Below are 25,548 nucleotides of genomic sequence, written 5' to 3'. Positions count from 1 at the left end.
GATATGCTAGATTAGGGAAAACTATAGGAGTAGGGTAGAGTCACACACTATCACTATGAAATAGGGTTGTTTTACGATTGGTCTTGAAGTATAATTGATAGGCGTGTATTTCTATGGATTAAATGGACTTTAAATGTGGTGTTTACTATCTTTAAAATATGTGATAAACTGGTAATTCATAAAATCTCTTAATACTTAATTTATCTGAGTGCAATTAATAATTGTGGTAGCAATTTCTGATCTCTCGGTGTAGCTGCGGAACGCTAAGTGTTGCTAACTGTTTATTCAAGGTAAATTCTATCAAATTGGCTAGGGAAACAAACTGTCTTTGAAATAAAAGGATTTGTTTGTTATAGGGCCCAGTGGCATGCGAGCGCCGTCCACTGATGACAAGTCAAAAGCTTAGAAAAGTTAGTAGACTTAGTTCTTATAAAAGTTAGTGACTACTCGGTGTTTCGTTGAAACATTAGAAGGATCGAGAAGTTATGGTCTATTAGCAGTATTGGGGAAAGGGGGGTTTAGCTAGGGAAAAAGAAATAAAACAACAGGGGGTTAGTTCGTAGATAGATAGCCCTTCAGGCTTACTTGCCTAGGATCCTGATAAAGTGGTTTGGTCAGGTCAGGGGTCCCATACCGCATCGCAAGCCCTTGCCCAAGCCGGGACCACTAATAAGGCGTAGCGGATGATTACAAAAATATTTTAAATATTCATTTTCTAAGTGCTGCAATAAACTAGTTCAAAAATCAAAATATTTACATTACATCATTATTCTTATTATAACTTCCTATTTCTGTAACGTTTTAATTTATATTATGCTCTAATAACAGGTTATTTATATTTACAAACTAAAAAATAACTAGAGTTCAAAATATAGTCGTTACTCATTAAAGGATCTGGGTTATCGCGGTTCACATTGAAGGGTTCTACATACTCGCACTAGACGATGATGAAGGCCAAATTTACGGGGTATACTTAAAGGGAGGTTATCCATACTGTTGGTTAGTCAAGTAAGTAAGTAAATAAGTAAGGTGAGCGGCGGTTTAGTTACATTTTGGTTCCGTGACCGAGGGATCTAAGATGTGCTCTTTAGAACACATCTTGGATACCAAGGTTTACAAATAAATAATAGAAAGTAGCCGTTACAAGGCTACATTTTGTTGCTGTGAGGCGGAGTGTGTACACTATATTTTGAACTCTTAAATAAAATTAAAACAATAAGAAACATTTATTATTCATAAACATAATAAAAACATATATAATATTTCCATATATCATTTTTCATTACTTAAAATTAATATCTCCTTGTTTTCTTGATACCTGAAAAAAAAAATAGCAAAATTAATACCCATCTTACTAATTTATCAATTATAATGCTTCATTTAAAAGGGGGTAGGTGTGGGAAATAATTTAACTATAGCTGACCCGGACTTTGATTACATTTAAGGTACAGAAAAGAAAGTAAAATGAACAGACCAGCCCGAAAGCGTGTGGCAACAGCCAAAGCTCGAGAGAATGAGCCAACTAGAAAAACCAAGAAAAATACTTTGTCTACAATACCGGAGGAACCAACTCAAACAGAAACAACTTCAGCGGTACTCGCTCCAGTGAGACTACGAAGACCAGTTGCACAACCAGCTAAGAAGAAACCGTCTACCCCAACTACCACGGGGAGAGGGTTATTTTACAATATGTTACGAAGGACTGAGCAAAAAATGGTCGCCGGGTTAAGCCAGTTGCGGAACGAGCTGCAGGCGGCGATCTATCCTCAAGAAGAAGCCCTTATACCTGAGGTCATCACAGAAGACACTATCAATCAAAATGAACACGTCACGAGCGAGCCAGAACTAACTCACGAAGAAAGAAGAAATATAATCTATAATCTGAAAAATATCAACGTGGAGCGGCCTAAATTTGGGAAAACATCGTCGCACCCTGTCACCTTCCTCGAAGATCTAGAAGTCTACCTAAAAAAGACTTCAGCAGAAGGCCATGAACTCGAGACTATCATCGAATGCTTAGAAGGAACTGCAAGAGACTGGGCCAGGGTATACAAGGACCGATGGAACACAGTTGAAGATTTCAAGGAAGATTTTCTAAAATCACATTGGGGGGAATTCGAGCAGAACGAACTAAGAAGAAAGATAGTACATGGATTCTATGACAAAAATGAAGGTTCAATGCACAACTATTTCATCAAGATAGTGGGACAAGCGAAGACACTCAACTACGTCGTGCCCGAGACGCAATTAGTAACTGACATCATGCGCCACTTCCCACGTTACATTCAACAAGCGTTTATTACGTCGAAAGCTATGACCATCTTGGAAGCGGCAGAATTTCTTCGATCCATGGACGACGTCAATAAGCAGGAACCTCGATTCAACAGCCCCAGCGCTAGTACCACCACAAAACCTGCAGAAAAGAAGAAGTCTCAACCACCAAATAACTACCAGAACTGGCGACGACCTGAAAATCCAGAACGCAAGACATCGGCGATAGAAGTCGAAGATTCGGAAAACTAGAAAAGGCTGTCAAAAACGTCCCCGGATCAGCTATAGACAGGGTCGCTAGTTTAAGAATAATGACTAAAATGAATTGGAAACCCGGGCAGTTACTAGGTGTGAATGGGAGGGGGTTGCGGTCGCCCATAGAGATTAAACCATCTAATAGGGAACATAATGAAGGGTTAGGATATCACCAAAATAATGAATCAGACATTATAGAACTAGATTGCATCGTTAACGTCTTGAAATTAAAAGGAGAACAACTTGAACTAATAGGCAATGAAAAGGTTATTACTTCTGTTTTCGAAGAGTTAGATAATGAAAAAAATAAACGCGATAATTTTAGATCAGAAATAATTATTCACGTTAGGGACTATGATATAGCGGCTTTGCTCGATACGGGTAGTGATGTCACATGCATATCACAGGAATTATGGGATGAAATAAAACACAAACACCCTGATATTCCAATCATGCCGATAAAAACCTTTTTCATAAAATCAGCTTCGGGACATAAAAGTAAAGAAATCAAATACATGGTTTTGCTACCAGTACGTTTAGAAACTCTTGAATTGGACGTTAATTTTGTAGTAATACCTAACTTGAACTTTCCTTTGATATTTGGGTTTGATTGGTTAAAAGAGAAGGAAGCTACCATTCAACTCTGTAAAGATGATTGCGGTGTAAACATTCGTCATGATGGTAAAAATGAGTGGATTAGATTTCATACTCAGGAAGACGAATTAAATTGGGTAAATCAAGCTCAAATAGAAGATCCTAGACCACGTGGTTCTTATACAACTGGAGTAGTCTTACAAAATAATGAACAAAAAGCCTTGCAAAATGTACTGGGGAAATACAATAGACTATTTGAGGATAGGCTCGGTAGAGCAAATTGTTATAAACATCTCATAAAAATGGAAAAACATACACCTATTGTCAAAAGAACCTACCCTGTACCTTATGCTTATAGGGATAAAGTTGAAAATAAATTGATAGAATTGGAAAAACAGGGAATAATAAGCCGTTCACAAACAGAATACTGCAGCCCACTAACATTTACTCTAAAAAAGGATGGTTCTATACGGGTATTACTAGATGCCAGGGAAATAAATAAATATATGATTGCAGAAACAGAGAAACCGACACTGCAACTAGATGTACTAAACTCATTTCATGGGGCTAATTACATCAGCGTAATAGATTTGAACAATGCATACTTCCAGATTCCCATATCGGAGGAAAGTCGGAAATATACCGGATTTACTTTTAATGGAAAATCATATGTGTACAACGTACTACCACAAGGGCTTAAGACTTCTGTCGGTAGCTTTAGCAGGGCGATGGATCGTATATTAGGTCATGACGTGAGAGAATTTTGCGTCAATTACCTAGATGACCTCGCAATTATAACAACCGGCACATTACAACAACACTTAGAGCACCTGGACATAGTCTTGGGAAAGTTGCAGAAAGCAGGGCTTACTTGCAATCTAGAAAAATGCAAATTTCTTTGTAAAGAGGTTAATATGCTAGGATATATAATATCCACAGATGGAATTAGGACTGATCCTGAAAAAATCAAATCAATACAGGATTTTCCAGTCCCAAGAAAAATAAAGCATGTTAGGGCATTTTTAGGTCTTTGCAATTTCTATAGGAGATTTGTACCTAACTACAATAATTACATTCAACCCCTGTGCAACCTTTTAAAGAAAAACGTAGTTTGGAAATGGGATTTCGAAGAGCAGCAGGCATTTGACAAAATAAAAGCTAGCTTTATTGACATAGTACAGCTACAGCATCCAGATTTTAAAAAGCAGTTCTTCCTGGAAACTGATAGTTCAGGTATAGGCTTGGCAGGAGTGCTATATCAACTGGATGAAAAGGGACAAAAAAGAATACTAGGCTTTCATAGTAAATCCTTACGAGGGGCCCAACTCAACTACACCACGACTGAAAAAGAGTTTTATGCAGTAATAGCATGTCTAGAGAAATTCGAGACTTATCTGAGAGGATCAAAGGTCACTATAAGAACAGATCATAAGGCTTTGTTGTTTGTGAAGAATTGGAAGTTGTACAATGCCCGCGTCATAAGATGGATAAACTATCTAGAACAATTCCAGTATGAAATACAACATGTCAAGGGTAAAGAAAATGTGGGGGCCGACGTTCTATCTAGATATCCTCCTCATAGTGACCTATTGCAAGAAGATAAGGTGCGTTTGCCAGAAATACTTTATACAGAAACCGGTGTAAACAAAGCTTTAATAAACAGAATGAAAAAGATACCCGAATTACAGAAAAATGATCCTGAGATTTGCCAAATAATTCAAGAATTAGAAAATAATACCCATTCGAACAGAGCCGGAAGAATAATACAGAGATGCTCGCTAGAAAATGGGATCTTGTATTTCAGCCCAGGCGGGACGGCAGAGAAGGTCATTTACTTGCCACAAGAATTGATAAATGAAACTGTACAACAGGTGCATTTAGAAATGGGACATCAGGGTGCTTATAAGGTCATAAAATACATTAAGGACCGATTTTACTGGAGGGGTTTAACAAGACATATTAAGTATATACTAAAATGTTGCCCTGTCTGTCAAATGGTGAAAACTGATCATGTAAAATACGTAGGACCCTGTCAATCGATAACTACTAGCAACATTGGAGACCTAATTATGGCAGATTTATACGGACCCTTACCATCAGGACAATTCGGTATGAGCTACATCTTAGTAATTCAGGATTCTTTCAGTAAATTCGTTAAACTATACGCCCTAAGAAAAGCAACCGCTGCAACTGTAGTAGGAAAAATGAAACAATTCTTCAAAATTATCAAACCAAAAGCAGTAATGACAGATAACGGCAGTCAATTTGCAAGTGACCAATGGTGTAAATTCATGAAAAGTGAAGGAGTAAAGGTAATTTACACTACAGTTCGCAATCCAAGGCCGAATACAACTGAAAGGGTGAACAAAGAGCTTGGAAGACTGTTTAGGACATATTGTGAGAAAAGGCATCAAAGCTGGGTTAAAATCCTACCAAAATTAGAGGTATTATATAACAACACCTTTCATGACAGCATAGGATACACACCATGTGAAGTAATGTACGGACAGCCTACTCAACTATCTTTTGATAAAGACATAAGAAAAACAATTCAGTTGAACCTTGAAGATATTAGAAACAAAGTAAAATTAAATTTAAAAAAATCCGCGGAATATAGACAGGCTAAGTTTAACCAAAATTTTAGATTGATTCAATACCAAGTAGGAGATTGGGTGAAAATTAGGAAAATCAATAAGTCAAACGCTCAGCAGAAAATCACAAAAAAATTTGAACCTATCTATGAGGGCCCATACGTCATCGCCGCAATCCCCTTCCAAAATGTTCACATTCTAGTGGATCCGTATACCAACAAGGTGAGGGGTAAGTTCAACACGATTCACCTCTCCAGGTACTACACGGGAAAGGCTGATCCGGGGGCCGAAAGACTGAATTAAACCAGAACTATGAATAAATAATAAAAAAAAAAAAAAAAATTTTTTTTTTGATTACATATAGTGATTAACTGTTGATTGAATTAATGATTGTAATTTTTATTTGTGTAGCTTAAGTTCATGTGTGTTTTATAACTATGTCTTTGGATAAATATTGATTAATGATTATTTGACAGCTTGTAGATTTCTTTTATTTTTTGTATTTTGATTAAGTGTGTTAAAATGGTATGTACAACCTTATAGTGTAAGAATTGATTAATTTTGTATCCATTAAGCCTGATTAAAAATAATTGGGACATTGAAAACAGAAATATTACGAATATTATACAATATTTTCTACTAATGTCAATAATTCCCATATTTCACAACATTTTGGAATGTGTCCTAGCATCGAAAGTTTCACTACTGATGTGTATTTGAAATAAATAATTTGTTTTCTATATTACTTTGTTTCCCTTCACTCCTAGATAGGAATCCCTAAACTTTACGTTGAGACGGGAATATGTTTGTGAGCTTCTGTAATTTATTTGAGAAATAAAAGGATTTGAGAACCTTGAGAATCACAGACATGTTTTCATTGATCAACTTTAAGAGAACCGTTAAGGATATGTGTGTGGCAAAAAGGAAATAACAAATAGAACGAGAGCGGCGTTCCAGAGTCTACTGAAGCAGAGGGGCCGGAGAAAAGAGAGAAATTATACAGGAAAGTATGAGTAAAAGGTGAGTAACTACTCGAAAAGAATGTATGAAGCCTTAGACACTCTCAAAATATCTTCTTCAGGACCAATCGACTACTAAGAGTTGGTTTAGGACCACTACTGAATTACTAAAACAATATAAGGTCAAGTACCTGATTGAAAGCGACAAATTTGTTATCGCACTCCGAGTGGAATACATCTTTCATGAATGCAGCTTCTTGAAGTCAGGAAAAACACCGGCATCATACACTTGATTTTCAGAACATGCAAAATAGTAGTACTTGATGATCTGAAAATAAATAACAGTCCTTGTAAGACATATTTCCTAGTTAAGGAAGAAGTGAGTGCAAAATAAACAATTGTTTTAAATAATAAGGGTAATACTTACTCAGAGCTAGATGAAAAATATAGGCAAGAAGAGTATCTGAAGAAAGACATCAAGTATAGTTGACATCGCTTTCATCATGCTTGTAAAATTATAGAACGTCAACTAAATATAATAGGATTCTTCTCTTTCCTGAAAAGTACAACAGAAAATATTTATTAAAGTACAATCAATCGGTCTATACAAGTACAGAAGGATCGCTGTCAACAACTACTCAAGAACTACGTGCGCCATTGAGTTCTGTGGTGAAACAAGGAGGCTGTTATCCTTTAAGGACAAGACAATAAGCACGCAGCCATCGGGAAGTCACACTTGGCGTTATGAAAAATTACTATTTTTCCGGAGTGTTCAGGATATAAATAATTAGGAACATATTGTTACAAGTAGCAGGATACAAAAAGGTAATTTAAGAACAATTAGGACTAGGTGGAAAATTAAAGTTTCATTGTTCCACAAAAGATTAAAGAGATCTAAAAAAGGAAAATATTTACCTGTGATTTGATTATAACATCGTGATCAATTAAACGAAAATAAAGTTGATTATAATGTTCGTTTTCATGTGATTAATTTGATTGGAAATTAGCAAATCTGAAACAAGAACAAACATGAATTGAACGTAAGAGAATTACTGTAAAGTTGTTTAGAAATCGAGCAAAACTGGTACATATTGACACACATAAAAGGAAAATTGGGACATTATGACAGTCTAAAAGAGGAAACGGCATTTAAAGTAATAATCATCAAGCATAGTAACCCAGGGAAAAACAAAGAGAGGTTATAAGTATTATAAAGCATTTTGACACCAATTTGGCTCGAAAAGTTCGTTAATACGTTGTCCATAGAATATAATTAGAGAAAATGTATATATAAATACGATAACATATGGATGAAATGCAATAAAAGATGAGATAAACACACAACATCAAATCTAGGCAATCCGTCATAACCTCAAACTTCACTATGAAAATATTTTGCTTACAAAGACAATTTATGCTTACTTTCACGATTTCCACATGTTGTGATAAAGGAACAATTAGGATAAACTCGCTTGGAACCTTCTAAAAAAGGGAATTTCCGTCGTTTTCACATATTTTCCTATTTTTACAATGGCGCAGGAGTTGAAACAGACATGACATTGTACGTCCTGGGACATGGAGAATAAAGATAAAGGAGCAACCTTTTTATGTATCAAGAGTGTACATATGAAAGAAAAAAGTAGATGGCACTGCATTTGCAAGTATTTAAGGGTTCAACGATCTCTCAAATCTCTCGATAGTATCGTCACTTACGGAGAAAAAGGTTCCGGGTTCAAAATCCTGATTAAAACTTTAATTTTTATTTCTATAGTTATCCTGAAATATTTTGTTACAGCTTTTCGAAGATTCATTCGCAAGACTTACCTAAGATGGGGCAGACAAGTAAAATAAATAAAACAACGACTAGACATAATTAAAACGTACAAAAAGACCGTTGTCAGGATCGAGTCAGGAAACATCTGCAAACGTAGCCAGCGTGCAGCTATGGGAATACATTTTGAGTAGCTCAATCAATATACAGAATAAAACGTCTAATACCAATACGCTGAGCATTGAGAGAGATATGCACTCCTAGTGGGGAGATTTGTGACTACAATTTTTTGCGGCTGTTTTACTTCGACTAATTTTCCTCCCTACATATATTCTCCATAACCTAAGCTTTGTGTCGTTCGAAAATTTACAAACGTCAAAAGAATTCTAATATGGTTTGATGGATTAAAAATAAATAATTAATGAAATTTTACACTATATGGCGTTCAATATCATTAGAAAGGAGTAATTTCACATTAACAATTATGTATCAATAAAAATACGGAACAAAGGAGAAAAACAAGAATCGCATTCCTGAACTATTATCATGTTTTGAGTTTTGAACGAATTGGGTCTGTTTGAAGTAATTAAAAAACCGTCCTGAATTGTCGAAAGAAGATTTCACAGAAATATCCTCAAGTAAAATGTAGAAACAAATAAATATAAAAAAAATATATATATATGTATATTGGAATAAAATAAAGGGAAATAAATTTGAAAAATAAGAAATTCAAAAGGAATTGATGTCCTATGTTGCATGAAAGACTGTCAGACATGACAGTTGTCAGGCTGTCAGATCTAGTAAATTCTGTAATTTTAAGAGATTTTCCGATTTTTTGATATCGTAAAGGATAAAATAATTACCTTCTATTTGATTGGTGAAGAGATGAAATGTAATTACATCTGTTGAAAGGTTGAAAGATCCTGAAAGCAAAAGATTTGATAAGAGATGAAATTAATAACGTATGATTGACAGAGAGGTTATTGCATGGTTATTAGGACAATCATGTAGAGAATGTACTTTTAAGAACTATTATACGATAATGGACCAGTTAAGAGGGAGAAACAAGGAACATCAATATCACATCTCTTGTAAACTACAGACAGGAAACAGTGAGACCTTGGCATTCTGGAAATACCATGGTGCAATGAAACTCAGTCTACTAGAAAAATAGGAGTGATTAAGGAAGGAATCCACATGAGTGCTAGTATCATTTGTATTAATGATGTGTGCGTCTAGCGTGTAAAGAAAAAATGGACATAAATACTTACTTGTATTGGCCAGTTGGTGTTGCTATCAGTGCCAAGTATGCCCAACTGAAATGAAAAAAAAAGAATAATATTATATAATGTTGAAAGTTAAAGAAGAAGACAGAAGATACGAATACGTTACCTCTATCTCAAGAAAATCATCTATATTTATACTATCTTCACCTTGCGGCTCGGTTGCCTGACAAAAGAAAATTGGTGTTTAGTTTTAATAAATAAATGTGAGGTGCTAGAATAGAAATTTGTAGTATCATTTACCCTAGAATCATATAACTAATCAGTGGTGGATTAACATAACAATGTGACCCGGTGGTGATGCTACAATTATCATACACATATCTGTATGCATATTTTTTTTTGTGTATACTTACTGTAACTAATTGCTCTGAAAGCTCTTGAGATGGATCTATAAATAATTCTTGATTTAGTTCTTGACAAACTTGATCCGGAATAATTGTCATAGGAATGCAGGCCGGCATCGTTTCGGGCTTGTTTGTTTATGGAATAAAATAGATAAATTACTATTAGTTTATTTGTACTCATAATTCATGTACAAAAAGATGGTTATATTACTTACTTCAGTTGTGAGTCCTCGGTTAAACTCATCAATACTCGGAAGGAAAACTTCAATCTCCGTGGTCTAAAAAAAAAAAAAAAATAATAAATATATATGTATATACATATATATTTTGTAATGACTAATATATTTTGTCAAGTGTCAATACAGATAGGGAATACGGTTGCACTGAAAGGCGAGTTATCGATCCGGATAGCAATGAGGGTCAGCAAACAAATAAACAGCATACATTTCGAACAAATACTTACCCGAAGTGTATTACAGGTTGCGTTTTCTTCGGTGGCAGACACAACTTTTGGAAGTTGTTTCATTTGTTTCTAATAAAGAAAAAAAAATATACATAAAGATTTCAAATAGTTTGTAATAAAGGTAAAATTACACAGTACTGCATTTCAGTTGATCATATACTTAATATTGTTCATAAAAAAAAAACTGATTAAATAATTACCAAGCTGCGGCGTCGTCGCTGTTGAACAGAACGTATAAATTTGCGCACATCTTTGAAACTGTAAGAGATACCATATCTCATAGAGTAGGCTTGGATGAAATCTTCTTTGGCTTTTTGACGTGATCTACGATTCTTAGATTTAGGGTGAGTCACATCCCACAGCATGGGGTAATTATCTTCTAAAAAGTCCAGAGGATTCATTATCGTTTACAACGAAAAAAGAAACAGCAATAACATTGGAGGCTAGATTTACTCAAGATTTGTTTTTTTTTAAGTTTGAAAAATAACCGAAAGTGCATTTCATTTACCAATTAAATGCTTTTGAATTGAAAATTTGGCGCTAAATTTAAATTACAAAATGGTTGTCAATTTTAGCAAATTAAAAATTCATTTGTTGTAAAAAATTACGTTAGTTATCCATAAAATTGATTTATATAAGTTCTGGAAAGTAACTTGCTCTAAAAATAGACAAAATTTGTTACTATCAAAGTAAAGGGTTCTCACACACAAACATCCAAGCACCGAACCACTGCATCGAGATCATTCGTTTACAGATGTGGTGTGACTGTGTGTTCCTGGCTTAAGGATAACAAAGTGATGCTGCTACTCAACGCTAGATGGAGTAAAATAGTCGATAATCCATGAAATATGACAGATGACGTAAGACAGTTGACGTTTGACATATGACGTATGTCAATGTGATAGTGTCAGATTGACATTGACAGTCGCAAATGTTTTGCAAAGAAGAATCGGTTTTGTTTATCGTTCCTTTGGAAGATAATAATATTTGGAGCAGTTTTATTCGGGAACTTCATAAGTAAAATTAGTGTAGTTATAGAAAAGTTAATGTCCGACGTGCAAACAATAAATTAGATCATAATATGTGATGTCGGTTTACGGAGACGCGGAAACCGAAGTGACCGTGTTTGAGGTTATGAACATTATGTTTATTTTATGTTGTGTATGCAATAAGGGAAAGTAAAAGAGATAATTGATCACAGAAAAGTTTACCAGACAGTGAATTAATGTGAAAGTGTCCCTATAAGTGAAATGTTCAAGTGAGTTAGTCCATAATGGTATATTACATTTTTAAGTGGGAAAAGTGAACATACGTTCAGACTGGTCTTTCTACTTGAACATGGAGTCAACAAGCTCTTGAAGACTTTGGAAATCGCAGATCAATACTAGTGCAATGTGTCAGTTTTCACGAAAAAAAATCTAAAAATGCGGTTTTGGAACTGAATTTGTCAACCGAAAGAAAATATATGTGGTAAGTGCTCAGGAATTTTATTAATGAGCCCCATTTCTGTTACATTAAGCAAACGAGATAGAAAGTTGTGTACCTTGTACAATAACATTGTGTTTTTAAGGAAAATTGAAAATAAATGAAAATTAATAGCCAATTCTGAAATATTATTGCGTATATAATGGAACGCTCCGATTCCTTTACTCTGTGTAAATAACGTAGCTTCCCATTCATTTTCATCATTTTTGCGCTAATTAACTAAACCCTCCAATAGTGAATTTTCGAGTTTTTCGAAACATGTTCAAGATACCACAGGAATATTAATTTTTGGGTAAAGCGTGCACGGTATGTTGGAAAATTGGTAAAGATTGATCGGTGTGTGAAGTGTGACTATAGTGAAAATTTAACAGTGTGATACCAACATTTAGTGAATGTGATGAAATTACATTTGTGTAGCGTTTTGGTTTTCCAAAGAGTTTGAAATACGAGGAAGGCGTTCGGAAGAAAAGGTGACAGTATGATTTTTGAGTCATTTTCCTACTTGTTAACAAGTTACAGAGTCTACTGGTGGTGTAGAGTGCCAGTGTTAGGAGATTAATGAAAATTTAGAATTTTATAATTAAGGAATTAATTTGTAAGAAGATTTGTGGAGGTATCAAAACCACTTCAAAAGGAAGATTCATGTTGTAGTCCTGAAACGCCTATAAATGCGAAGGGTTTTCATAAGCTCACGCCACACTTTCCTATCTTCAGCGATCCTCGTGGCTCCACTGCAGCTCAAACCAACTACTGGTAGCCCATTGTCAACGGACTGCTTCCATGAACGGACAGGATGCCCGGGTCCACCGCTTGGAATGACACATAATTAATAAAATTTGTTTGTAATATGTGAAATAAGTGTACTACATGTTGGTTTTGTTATTACATGGTGTAATGTAAATTTTATGAATACATTGACCACATGGGTCAACAACCTCTAGTAGAAATGCACGGAAAAATCCAAATAATACATAATTTTATTTATTGCAGCACACAGATATGATAAATTATCTTTTAGTATTTTTCATCATTACCATTTTTAATACTTAAAGAGGATCTTCGAAAAAAAAAATATTGGAATGCAGTATTTTGAAAAAAAAAAAAATTATGGGGATATTAAGTAGCAATTTTATTATGAATTAATTTTATACTAATCTCTTTGTTTGGTAATATTTTAAAATATTAATTAAAAAAAAAAAAAACTTATTACATACCTCTCCAACGGTAAGAATTGCCAGTCCATGCTTGGTCAAATGGTCATATATCCTTTTCAATTTTTTTTAGTATCAGATTAAACAACTTTTTGATTGGTCTTTGACATAATAGTAATTGTAGGTACATAGTAAAGTCCAGATTGTCTGGAGTACACATTATAAAAGGATGAGTATGGTTAGGAATGTGTTATATCATTCACGTTTTAATTGTTTTATAAATTTTTCATGAGGGACTTATAACCTGAAAATGATATTTTTGTACCCCAAAACCTTTCCTCTGTACGATGCCTATATAGGCAAGAATACAGATCCTTGTTCCTATCCTTATTTGCTTAGTTTATTGTACGAACATCAGCCTAGGACGAGTCGCTATTTCTGCAGCTGACCGTATGTTTCATACGACTTATTGCATAACTTATTTTGACGTTGCATTATGACTTGTAATAAAGTATAAAAAAAAAAAAAATGATAATAGCATGAAATTATTAATAATGAACGATTTATTACAAGGGGGGCAAATTTTATTTTGTACAAACATTTTATTTATATTATTTATTTAAAGTATTTTTGTCGGAAAAAAAAAATTGTCGGGTAATCGGATTACTTTAAATTAATATTTATTAGAAAAAAAAAATGAATGACAGGGGAAAATGGGGTAAGATGGGCTAGATATATATATTTTTTTTTTAATTTGTACAGTAGTTCATTTCCTTTTTGAAGTATTATTTATTGTGATCATTTTTGAAGGTGCTGACTGTGTGTTGATATCGTGAGAAAGTGAAAATGAGGAGGGATGATTGTGTGTGTAGTTGAAGCTCTATAGACAAATTTGGTGCTTAATGCATGTTCAGAGGTGGTGGGTGCTTTGATTGCATTAGTTACGGAATAAATGGATTGATACAGATAGACAGTGCTGGAAAGTGATCACAACTAGGTTGGTCGGGGTTATTCAGGGGAATAAACAGCGGGGGCCGAGGGAAACACATTAGCCATAAAAAGCTTATCGGTTAGGTTAAAATCCATTTGGATTAGACCCATTTCAAGGGTAGTTTTTCGTGGCTATTCACTCTACAAGGTAATAAGACCCACACTGAATCCACACACCTCATCTTGACTGGGATGTATATGACGTTTGACATATTTATGAGCCACAATCGTCTGGAGAGAACGAAGGCTCTTATGAATTTTGTTTTGCTTGTTAAGTATTCAAAAATGAAAAATGTAGTATCTTTGAATATTGTTTCATTTGACTAAATAAATCTTTGATGATGAAAAAAATGATATCGTACCATGTCAAGGTACATGCTTATGTCATTTAAGGTTTGTTAAAAAAAAAAAAAAAAAAAAGTCACACCCAAACAAACCTTAAGTCATTATATTTTATTCAAGTATGAGACATGCGCCAAAACATGTGGCTGGGAGTGATTGGGTAGAGAAACTGGTTCGAGTTTCGACAATGAGATTTGAAGGCTTTGGACTTATAATGAGAGCTCAAAAGGTTTTCTTTATTCTGCATGGGAAGTTCTTGCGAAACTTGTTTACACTAAGAAAGGTGGTTCTGGTCCAACAATGCGGATGGAATGAATATTCGTAGCGAACAGAGACAAGTTAGCGTAGGAACGGGTTAATAGGACCTATCAGATTCACAACCTGGTATCCCTGGCGGGCTGAGGATTACTGGGAAAAAGGTTATCATGGCTCATTGTCGGAATTCTGTTGAGCTGTTTTCAAAGCTAAGTCGCTGGCAGTCGCATAGTATTGGAATACACACTACGCGTTTAATAAAAAAAAAAGGGAGTCAACATTCCTGACCAATCTAGAAATAAAAAATATTTTATTTTATGGTATCGATTATTTTGTTAGAGTAGATTGAAAATTCTTACAAAATTAACTTTGTAATTTGTAAGAATTTATCAATCGGGGCCGAAATGTAACAGAACAAGCATTCGATTCGTGGTCTTGTTCTTGTTTTTTTTCTTAAATGAGACTTACATTGTCAAGGCAACTGGAGACTTCTTTGCTCGATCCTTGGAAAGCATTTATTAAACTTTATTTCACTGGATACTTTAATTAATTCACTGTGGTACTTGTCCGTATGTGTTATCATGTTATCTCACATAAAATTCACTATTATTTGATGCAAAACAGGTCGGAAAAACATATTTATCAACAAACTACGTTCACATGGATGAAAAACTGACACTGACAGTTGTCAGCTGCGTAGCGTTCCGATATTATATCTTGATTTCAATCACAGGTCATGAAAGTTGATAATGATTAGTAATATACTTTCTGGGTGTGTTTAATGTAGCATTTAGAAACAGAAATGATATTTTATTATGTATTTGATTTACAAAACTAGTTAAAAACCTTTGATAAAGTAATATTTGCATATTTATATTTACCACAATATAAAATGTTTCATTACGTACTAGGAATCAACAAAAGATATCTCCATCTCACTCTAAAACACGTGCAGGCAAGCAGATGTTACTATTGAGAAGCAAAAAACGTACATGCTGAGATGTCTTGAACATTAATGCCTAAGGCGTACGACTTAGTAAACAAAACAGTTACGACTTTTTTCTTATAAGTGTAATTTAGCGGCTATCCATTGTAATTTGCCGCCAGTCGCCTTTTTGTAGCTCTTTTGTCGCCAGTCGCTCTTTTGTAGCCCTTTTGTAGCCTCTTTGTAGCCCTTTTGTAGCTCTTTTGTAGCCCTTTTGTAGCCTCTTTGTAGCCGTTTTGTAGCCGTTTTGTAGCTCTTTTGTAGCCGTTTTGTAGCCGTTTTGTAGCCGTTTTGTAGCCGTTTTGTAGCCGTTTTGTAGCCGTTTTGTAGCCGTTTTGTAGCCGTTTTGTAGCCGTTTTGTAGCCGTTTTGTAGCCGTTTTGTAGCCCTTTTGTAGCCCTTTTGTAGCCGTTTTGTAGCCCTTTTGTAGCCCTTTTGTAGCCCTTTTGTAGCCCATTTGTAGCTCTTTTGTCGCCAGTCGCTCTTTTGTAGCCCATTTGTAGCTCTTTTGTCGCTCTTTTGTAGCCCTTTTGTAGCCCTTTTGTCGCTCTTTTGTCGCTCATTTTTATCTATAAAAGGGTCGGGGCGAACCGTCGTAGGGCATTCTTCAAATATCAACGAGACTAACAGTGTCCCTGGCTATCGTGTATTATACTGGTGAGTGAAGTTATTCTGCTATTGTTTCTCTGTTTGTACTTACTTGGAAATTATTCTAAGTGATTGTAAACTTTGAAATTGTGTCTCTGTTTGGTTGTGCGAAGACAATATCTTTGTACAGTTGAACTTAGGCTTGTAGTGGAATTGCTTTACTGTCAGTTGGGGGTTATTTTAGTGTTCTATTTATAGTGTAGTGTTACATTTTAATTAAGTGCAGAGTTATTTGTAGTTTAACGTGTATAGTGAAGTTTCTACGCTGTGATTTCCTAAGTGTCATTAAGCAATACAAAGACTGGGTCGATGTATGGCTGAGATTTGGGAAAGCATCTGTGTTTGATTTTATAGGAAGTGATTCTTGTAAAGTTAAGCCCAGATCATAGTAATTAAAGGAAATTTCACTTGTCAGTTTATTTATGTGATTTTACAAAGAGTTGTGTTAGTAAAATTGAATTTAGTTTTCTGTGGGGTTATTTTGCTATTTTACTAAGCCAGGTCATTGCTTGGGCAGACAGTTTGCCCGACTAAGCGCTTCTTACCTAACGGTGCCAAAAAGGAGCGATTAGGAGTCTTTTTGTTCCAAGCCTGAGGAGGCTTGGCGTCTTTTTTATACTTACAAAAGGCGAACATTCCTCCCTGGTCTCAAGGTCCAGCTGCTAGATGGAAGTGAGGACTTTCGCGATTGAAGAAAGACATTAGGAGTAATCCTTGCTCACTGAAGTCAGCAGTAATTGAGGCTAGGTCTTGTATTATATATATTTATTTACTCGGTGCTCTGGGTCACGATGGTGCTGGTTGCTGGGGATTTCGGTTGTGATTGATCCATACTTAAACGACAAAGTTTTGATCGCAGCTGGGTCTCCTCAAGTGACTGGTGTTGGCGTGTCCTAGAATACTGGATATATACACAGATAGGGCGATCTACTCTCTGCTACCTAGTCTACGGACGCAGAGGGGGATCAGAAACACAAGCCTATAGGTTGCCTATCTCAGCTTCGCTGGCTGAACTGTACAGTTCTAGTAGGGATACACTTGTACATATTCTGAACTCAAGATCTATGGTAAGTGATGATCTGTGGTTCAGATATGCTAGATTAGGGAAAACTATAGGAGTAGGGTAGAGTCACACACTATCACTATGAAATAGGGTTGTTTTACGATTGGTCTTGAAGTATAATTGATAGGCGTGTATTTCTATGGATTAAATGGACTTTAAATGTGGTGTTTACTATCTTTAAAATATGTGATAAACTGGTAATTCATAAAATCTCTTAATACTTAATTTATCTGAGTGCAATTAATAATTGTGGTAGCAATTTCTATTATGAATTTTAAGACTGTCTGTTGCCGGCCCAAAATGAATCGGCCTATTGCGTGAAAGTAATGGATCCATACTGTTGGTTACTAAGTAAGGTGAGCGGCGGTTTAGTTACATTATGAATTTTAAGACTGTCTGAATCGGCCTATTGCGTGAGTACTATACTGGGCTATGGGATAAAAAAACAGGACGTCTGCCTATTAAGGTAAGGTAAACAATTTTATTTTATTTATACCAGTAGGCCTAGCACATGATGGCCGCGGGAGTATGTCGCCGCGAGATAGATGCCACGTCTTCTTCTAACTGTATTAATGACATAAGGACGGGTAGTCTATCTCGCGGCGACATACTCCCGCGGCCATCATGTGCTAGGCCTACAGACGGTGACTCGCCCTCGCCTTGTTATTTGTTCTTGTTTATTAACCTTTGATATATTACAGATTATACAGGATGTTTGGTAGCCGGTTACCGAAAGTAGGTGATATTACAGTCCGACCAGAAAGAGTAGAAATTAAATAAAATGGAACTACTTAACAGCAAATCTAACATGGTACTAGGTGTCTTGTCATAGTTGTCAAATATTGAAGCGTAAATTCGAATTGTAAACAATTTATTATAAATCATCGATATTTACCTGGATTTCCTTGACGAAAGTTATTAAAAATCTCGTCCAAATGATGAACATGGGAAGTTATTGTTCAAGTTTTTCGTCAAACGTAAAAAAAACGTGATGTGACTCATGTGACAAAGAAGTAGAAATTGTATATTATAGACTCAATATTACTATGAACAACAATAAATTGCTCTGATACGTATAATTAGGTTAGATTAAGATCATAATATTATGATCTTAATGTATGTAGGTAAGGAACTATTCATAAGAGCTTGTAATTAGGCCTACCTACATGAATAAAGTTATTTTGAATTGAATTGAATTGAATTATTCGCCATCGAATATCCTGATTCCAAATTTAACCTTTCAAGTCAAGACCCGCCGGCTCCCCGGGGAGCCAGCTTAAAAATTGAAATGACACCTTAATCAATTTTGGCATAATTCAAAATTGAGTGTTCATTTTTGACGTATGGGCCTCGAAAGGTTAATATAGATAGGTCATGTCAGTGACAATGAGATCTTTTTGCTTTATGGGCAGTATTCAATTGTCTATTTTGACAGTGACAAATCTGATCCATAACGTATAGACCTAGAGCTAGTTTTTGACCAACAAGTTTACGCTACAGTCTGTTCGGAAAAGGAAGAGTCGTGGAATGTTATGGAATCATTTTATGATGATACCTATAAAGTAACGTATTGGAAAGTATGGAAACGGATTTTATATCGCGTATAATGAATTTACAATTCATCCCGACGTTTCGAACACTTTACAGCGTTCGTTGGTCAACGGATTTCATGAGTAACTATCGCGGTAACCGAAGACAATATGTTGTATTGGAAAGTGTCAAACTGTTGACCGTTACAGGTTACAGAGCCTCTTAGGCTCCTCATTCGCCTCGTATCATTATCAAATGTGAGAATTAACTCGTGGCAGGTGTACTGGACGCAGTTGCAATTAATCCGCCATTGAATGCTTTGAGGCACGTTGGCTTCCAGGGATGATTTTGATTAGTCACTGCGATTGACTGGGCGGAATAATAATCATGAACTGACGTGTGCGTGACAGAGGCTCCATGGACAGTATTCAATTGTTAACTTCAATACATTTGATTTGACTTAACCTGGGGAGGGACCTATTATAATTTTGAATACCATGCTAACGTTAAATCAGTCCTGTTACGGTCGCCAGATGTGAATATTTCACTGTTATTTGAAAACACTTCCCATACAACCATTTCAGTCGCAAAATCTTCAAATCAGTAACTAACTGTCAAATGTGACATAACGCGTGGTAACGTCGTGCAAACAATGCGACCGTATTGATACAATAACAAAATGTAGTCGTCGTGTGCACTCGTTACGGTAACAAAATGTGTACGAATTTGTGGCCGTCAATGTCACTGTCAGAATGACTTTTAACGACACTTTATTAGTCGACGTTTGCACACATAACGGTAACAACATGTGGACGAATTTGTGGCTGTCATTGTCACTGTCAGAACGGTTTCTGACAGTGACATTGACAGAATTTGTACACACATGTGTAGGTCTGATTACCGAACTGCTCCTAAACCACTGTATCCGCAAATGACAATCTGAAATACGAAGGTTTCTCAAACTGTCTTGTGAAGTTGTGGACTGGTTGCTTTGAATCATTTAAATATGAGCGAATTAAATAATAATAAACGACGACGACCATTTAAGCACTCTTCGACATTTTATAGAAATGTGGGAAAGTTAAGAAAAGTGCAGAATGATAATACAAATAGATAAGCACTTTATAGTTACTTAATGTATTAAATATATAATTTTTAATTCTTATTGATAAAAATGAAGTGTAGTGTTGCTTTACACAATAAAAGTAGGAATCAAATGAAATAGAGTACCTATTTACTGTGATATTAATAGAATTTCTGTTGCGCAATGATAGTTTTTTTCAGTACAGATGCTGCTTTTTTTAACGCAGTAGTGCGAGCAAATCAAGCAATGATTCATTTCTTGTCTGGTCGAAACTTTTAGCTTAGATTTAGGTACTGAAAATCGTCGTACGATACACGTGCGAAAAGGACATTCACAACTCGTGTCGATTTAAAACACTCCCTTCGATCGTGTATTAATTTATCGCTACTCGTATCGATTTTCCTCTTTTCCGCACTCGTATCTACAAGTATTTTGTTTGGGTTACAAAAAAAAACACATTATTTACTCTACTACGTTTTATTTATGTCTCTTTAACATTACAAATTTGTAGATGTATTTGTATAGATAAGTGCTATACAAAAATCTTGACAAAAGAAGTACAGATCGCTGAAATGAATGTTGATAGTAATATTAATGAAGACTACTTCAACAAGTGTCAATTGTGAAATGCCGCAAAATACTAGTTGCTCTATAGAAGACCATAATAATATGATCCCCGATCCTTTACAACCCAGCAGCTCGGTACGCACGTTACAATTTTTTTTTAATCTTCTTTAGTGAGGACAACTGAGTACGACGGCATATTTAATTGTTTATAAAGTTTGAGGATACCTGGAAAAAATGAATACATTAGCCATTTTGAAAATCCAATAAATATTCACTGCTTTCGGTCACGCGTGTACGCTGCGACCATTTTGCGACCGTTTGTCGACCGTTTGGTGACCGTTTGGCGACTGTTTTTTACATGGAATATTACCGTCTTAATCCATATTTTAACAACTTGATTGGTTTTCTAGGCATTATTTTTATTATTTCAGTATAGTATATGCACCGGAGCACTAAAACTTCACCAATCAATATACATAACACGCAAACACCGAGTAGTCAATAATATTATTACTGGTTAAACTGAGGTAAATTGATGGCGCGTTGATAAATTTAGACTTATTTTATGAAATCACTCGAGCAATTTAATTGGCCATGGTAATTAGCCCACATTATATTACAAATGCAAACAATATTTGTCTTTAACAAATTCTTACGCCATTACATTTTAATGTCAAATGATTTTATTTCTTTTTTACTTTGACGTCTCTGACAGTCGCCATTTGAAAAGAATGAAATGAACGAATGATTTTGGGAAAGTAGTCGCCAAACGGTAACAATGTGTGCACGCGTAGTGCACACTTCTGTCACTTTTGTGACCATTTGTGCCTGTTACCAATCGTCCCCATTTGGGTCGCCGCGACTAAACGTCGACCGTACTGCGACTAAGCATTGAGACCCGAAGACCTGTGTGTACACAAAATAGGAGGATTTGCGTAGGAACGGCGACCGATTATGGTTATATGGGTTTGGTAAAAGAAAGAATAGTACATTGTGAATTAAGGGCGGAAAGTGGCTCGGCTTTAATAACTCGAGTTTGTAATCCTTCAGCCGCCCGTGATATACACAATGTTTTTCATCGCTTTCGCGAAATAATACCAAAATTTTAAACGCAATGTATTTTCATTTATTGTATCGAAATACCTACGCTGACATTTCGAACATTCGTCCGCCATCTTGTTATTTTTGACAGGTCATGGAAGGCCCCACCCAGGTATTCACTTTACCGCCCTATGGCGGTAATAGAGCTCATTACGTATCAGTATGCAGGCATGTAAAAACACCGTTTACGAGCGATTGCGATGAAAAGTTTATTAATACAAAACAAAATCATGGAAGTACGTCTTTGCAGAAGTCCGCGGTCAAATACTAGACCATACTCATGGTGTTGTGTTCCTGCCGGTAAATAATGACAGAAGTAGCTTGACATACTCATTTGACTACACAGTCAAACTGACAGTAGTTTTGTGGAGCAGTGGAAATGTATACTGTATACCTTTGATTATAATAAATAAAATGTAGCTCAACGACGGTGCGAATGAAAACCTACATAAGTAACCTTTAACCACCTTCACCTTTCCCTAACCTTTACTACGCCTCAACCTTTGGTATTACAAATATTACAATTATTTACACCTTTGAAGTTATCAGAGTGGTATATAAAAACGATCTATTTTTCACAACAATCCGGCCTTTTTACTACTTTTTCAATCATCATCATTATAAATCAGCCCTTTATCATCCACTGCTGAACATAGGCCTCTCTTCTACTAATATGCCACTTGTCCCAGTCCTGAGCTAGTCTCATCCGTTGTGACCCGGAATTTTACGGGTTTTGTCCACCCAACGAGCTAACGGATGCCAAGCGCTTCATACATCTGTAAGAGGCCAGCATTCCGTTTACATTTTAGTCCATCTGCCATCACTCTACCTAGTAACATATCCCGCCCAACTCCATTTTAGTTTGGTAATGACGAAACCAAAGTTTTGTAATATTTAGCAATACGAGTATATTAGTAATATGTACTTGTGATTGTAATTATTGAGCATATTAATGATTAAGTACCTACACATAGCGGAATTAATAATGTCAATATGTCAACAAGTACTGAAAAGCACTTTGACCAACTTAATGAATTAAGAGAATCACCGAGGCAAAAGCAGCAGTGTATCTGACCTAGACAAAGCAATCGTCGAGTGGCGATCGAAAGACTACGCTCGTACCACTACATAAAGAGGCCATTTTCGCAAAAAGAGGTAGCAAAAAAATATTTATAAGGCAGGTAAATTTTATGTTTTTCCTACTCAAAATTATGAGCCCTTTCGATCATACTAGGTGAAAAAAAGCGTCCCAAATTTAATTTTTCAACTCCGTTAGATACCATTTTTCAAACACTTTGTACAGCGGTTACAAAGTGGAAAGTACTTAATGCAAAATAATAGTCAATATTGGGACCATCTTTGTCCCTTCTTTTTCCTAAATCGGTTACAAGCCTAAGGCCCACTTGCAACAACCACTTAACTCAGGGTTAGTGGACTGTCATCTGTCAAATTCCATATAAAATGGTGGGTTAACCCTAAGAGCAAGGAGGGCTAGCTACGATACGCTTACGAAGGGTAAGCGATGGTGCCGTTGGATAGTACCCAGCTCTATTCAGAGTTAATACAATCTGGAATGTCCTAGCCTAGCCTATTAGGCTTACGAGTAGGTACATTACGGTCCAACTGAATCTGAATCCAACCTTTGATGACGTGATAATACGATCAAGGCACGCGTCCTCGTGAATGACACATCCTATATACAGTGTGTTACCACCATGCGGTCATTTTTTTTATTATGAATGGGCTTAGGTACTCTTGACTACAGACTAAGCCAATGGCAAAGACATGGCCTACGATGGAGTGAGCTCGCCCAGAAGATGCCTGTTCACCCTGTGTATTGTGAAGGTTCTTATGGCAACGACGATTTAATACTGGACTAGCAATGCACGACGAATTAAAAAAGTCAGGACTAAAACTGTGAAGTCTAAAAGTCGAAATGTTCCCTGAACTGAAGTATAGTGAGAATTTAAGCAACTTATTGGTAATTTATCACTTATCAACAAAATAGCTAACTGTAATAGACAATATAACATATAGTTTTATATTATGCCCATTTAAACTTTATTTCCATCGATTTAAACTTTCAAATATATTCTCTCGTTTAAATAATAAATTTTATGTTGCAGGAATGTTCTGCGAACATTCTCAAGAATGTATCCGCTTTTTGGGAATGTTCTGCAATTTCTACATTACTATACTGGACTGAAAAAGCCCATACAACAAATCGTACCCCTGAAATGTATAGGCCTTTTAGGCTTAAAACTATATTTCGCTGTTTCGCAGCCTGGAGGTGGTCAAAATCATATTTTCCTCATATATTTTTGCGTGTTTTTATTTTTTATAAGAACAAATGGCATATTTCATTATTATCATGATATCACGTCAATTCACATTCTGTTGTTGTACATCTCTTGAAATGTGTAATTTAGCTGTTCATTTTCTGTATTTTTTTTTGTATTATTTGACAAAGGTTTTTACTTTTAAATATTTTAATTTTATAAAATTTGACTCTTGGAGACGCTATACATCTCCATGGATTATTTGATTAAGTATAATATTTTTACTTGTAATATTCAGTCTTTTACAACTATTGAAGTATTATAGATTTCTTTTATCTTTGTATCTGTTTGCACTTTCTTTATGTATTGATTATGTCCTTCTGTTCTGCAGGAAAACAAGAAGATTTGAGGAGAGAAGTGTGGGAGGGCAGCCGGGACAGTAACCTGCAGCTCCAACTCCAGGGAATTGGGCTGAATGAACGCACCAGCGATCGACAGCCCGCCTGTATCCGGCCAGGCGTCCCTACACTACATCTACATCTACATCTACATGTATTGATTATAGTTAGTAATAATATGACATTTAGAGACTTTATACATCTCTAATTCTATATCAGTGTATAGCTACTTTGCTTATGATTAATATTTTTAGTTAATATTTCTATTAATTTCATTTGTTTAACTTTAATGAATACTCTGTAATGTTGACATGTAAAAGTGCCCCCGTGGCCTATTTGCTGAATAAATGATTTTGTATTTTGTATTTTGTGAAATAATAAATTTGTAAGTAGGCATCATGAGTGTAATTATGATAGTATTTAATAGGTGGCGCTAAAAAATTCAAGCAGCATTCCTAGTATCAAAGACATATATAACTCCGTATAGACAGATAAAGTCTAAGAAAAAAACGTACCTCAGTACCATACAGAAAAGGATACGGTGGCCTAGATGGCATTACATCTTTGGGGTATGCTCAGCTAGATGGTGCTAATATTAATATTTGACATGGTAACACATATCAAGCTAAGAATATGGGCCAAATTGTCAAAACTGAGGTTCAAAAGTTTTAAGCCTGTGTCAACAGATGGCAGTCTATGCACTGTGATTACACATTTTACTTCGACAATAAGTCAGTAACTCTCTATAATATTCGATCCTCTTTGCTAGTATGAAGATATTAAATCCTATATCTTTGGTCCTTGGTTATGGTTGGCATGTCGTCAGGACTTCTAAAATATTGTGCAATTTAGTCGCATGTTTTGTAGCTCACGAGAGCAAGTAAATGAAAGAAAAAAAAAAGGAAAGAACTTCCTAGAAATTTATCTATTTTACCGTTTAATAGTTAAGCCTATTTTGATCGTTATTCTCTTAAGTTTTCAAATAATTGTCTTAAATCTTTAAGAAGATTAAGCCTATTTTCGTAATATAATTTTCCAAGGTATTTGTTTATTAAATTTTATTTGTAAAAATACGTCTATTTTTGTTCTGACCTTGTCTGACCTAGTGGGAAGGGCAAAATTCTTTAAATCCTGGAA

At 35.4% G+C, this 25,548-nt stretch overlaps 1 protein-coding gene across 2 annotated transcripts; it reads right to left on the bottom strand.

The window, feature by feature from the left end:
- Positions 1 to 614: 614 nt before the first annotated feature.
- Positions 615 to 10,930, bottom strand: LOC125230651. 2 transcript variants are annotated; one of them, XM_048135879.1, is made up of 11 exons: positions 10,735 to 10,930; positions 10,535 to 10,603; positions 10,287 to 10,349; positions 10,081 to 10,197; positions 9,834 to 9,890; positions 9,713 to 9,757; positions 9,305 to 9,364; positions 7,586 to 7,682; positions 7,098 to 7,226; positions 6,862 to 6,998; positions 615 to 1,318 (listed from the first exon to the last, which is right to left on the bottom strand). In XM_048135879.1, the coding sequence occupies exons 1-7, from the start codon at positions 10,897 to 10,899 to the stop codon at positions 9,338 to 9,340; spliced, it is 543 nt and encodes a 180-aa protein (XP_047991836.1). In that variant the 5' UTR covers positions 10,900 to 10,930; the 3' UTR covers positions 615 to 1,318; positions 6,862 to 6,998; positions 7,098 to 7,226; positions 7,586 to 7,682; positions 9,305 to 9,337. The 2 variants fall into 2 exon arrangements, 1 of the variants encoding a protein (XP_047991836.1); XR_007177542.1 differs by lacking the exons at positions 9,305 to 9,364; positions 9,713 to 9,757; positions 9,834 to 9,890; ... (2 more) ...; positions 10,535 to 10,603; positions 10,735 to 10,930 and adding an exon at positions 8,093 to 8,226.
- Positions 10,931 to 25,548: the final 14,618 nt, after the last annotated feature.

Source organism: Leguminivora glycinivorella, chromosome 10 (assembly GCF_023078275.1).
Source record: "Leguminivora glycinivorella isolate SPB_JAAS2020 chromosome 10, LegGlyc_1.1, whole genome shotgun sequence".
NCBI classification, from domain to species: Eukaryota; Metazoa; Arthropoda; class Insecta; order Lepidoptera; family Tortricidae; genus Leguminivora; species Leguminivora glycinivorella.
This window is presented reverse-complemented; position numbering and strand designations above follow the sequence as displayed.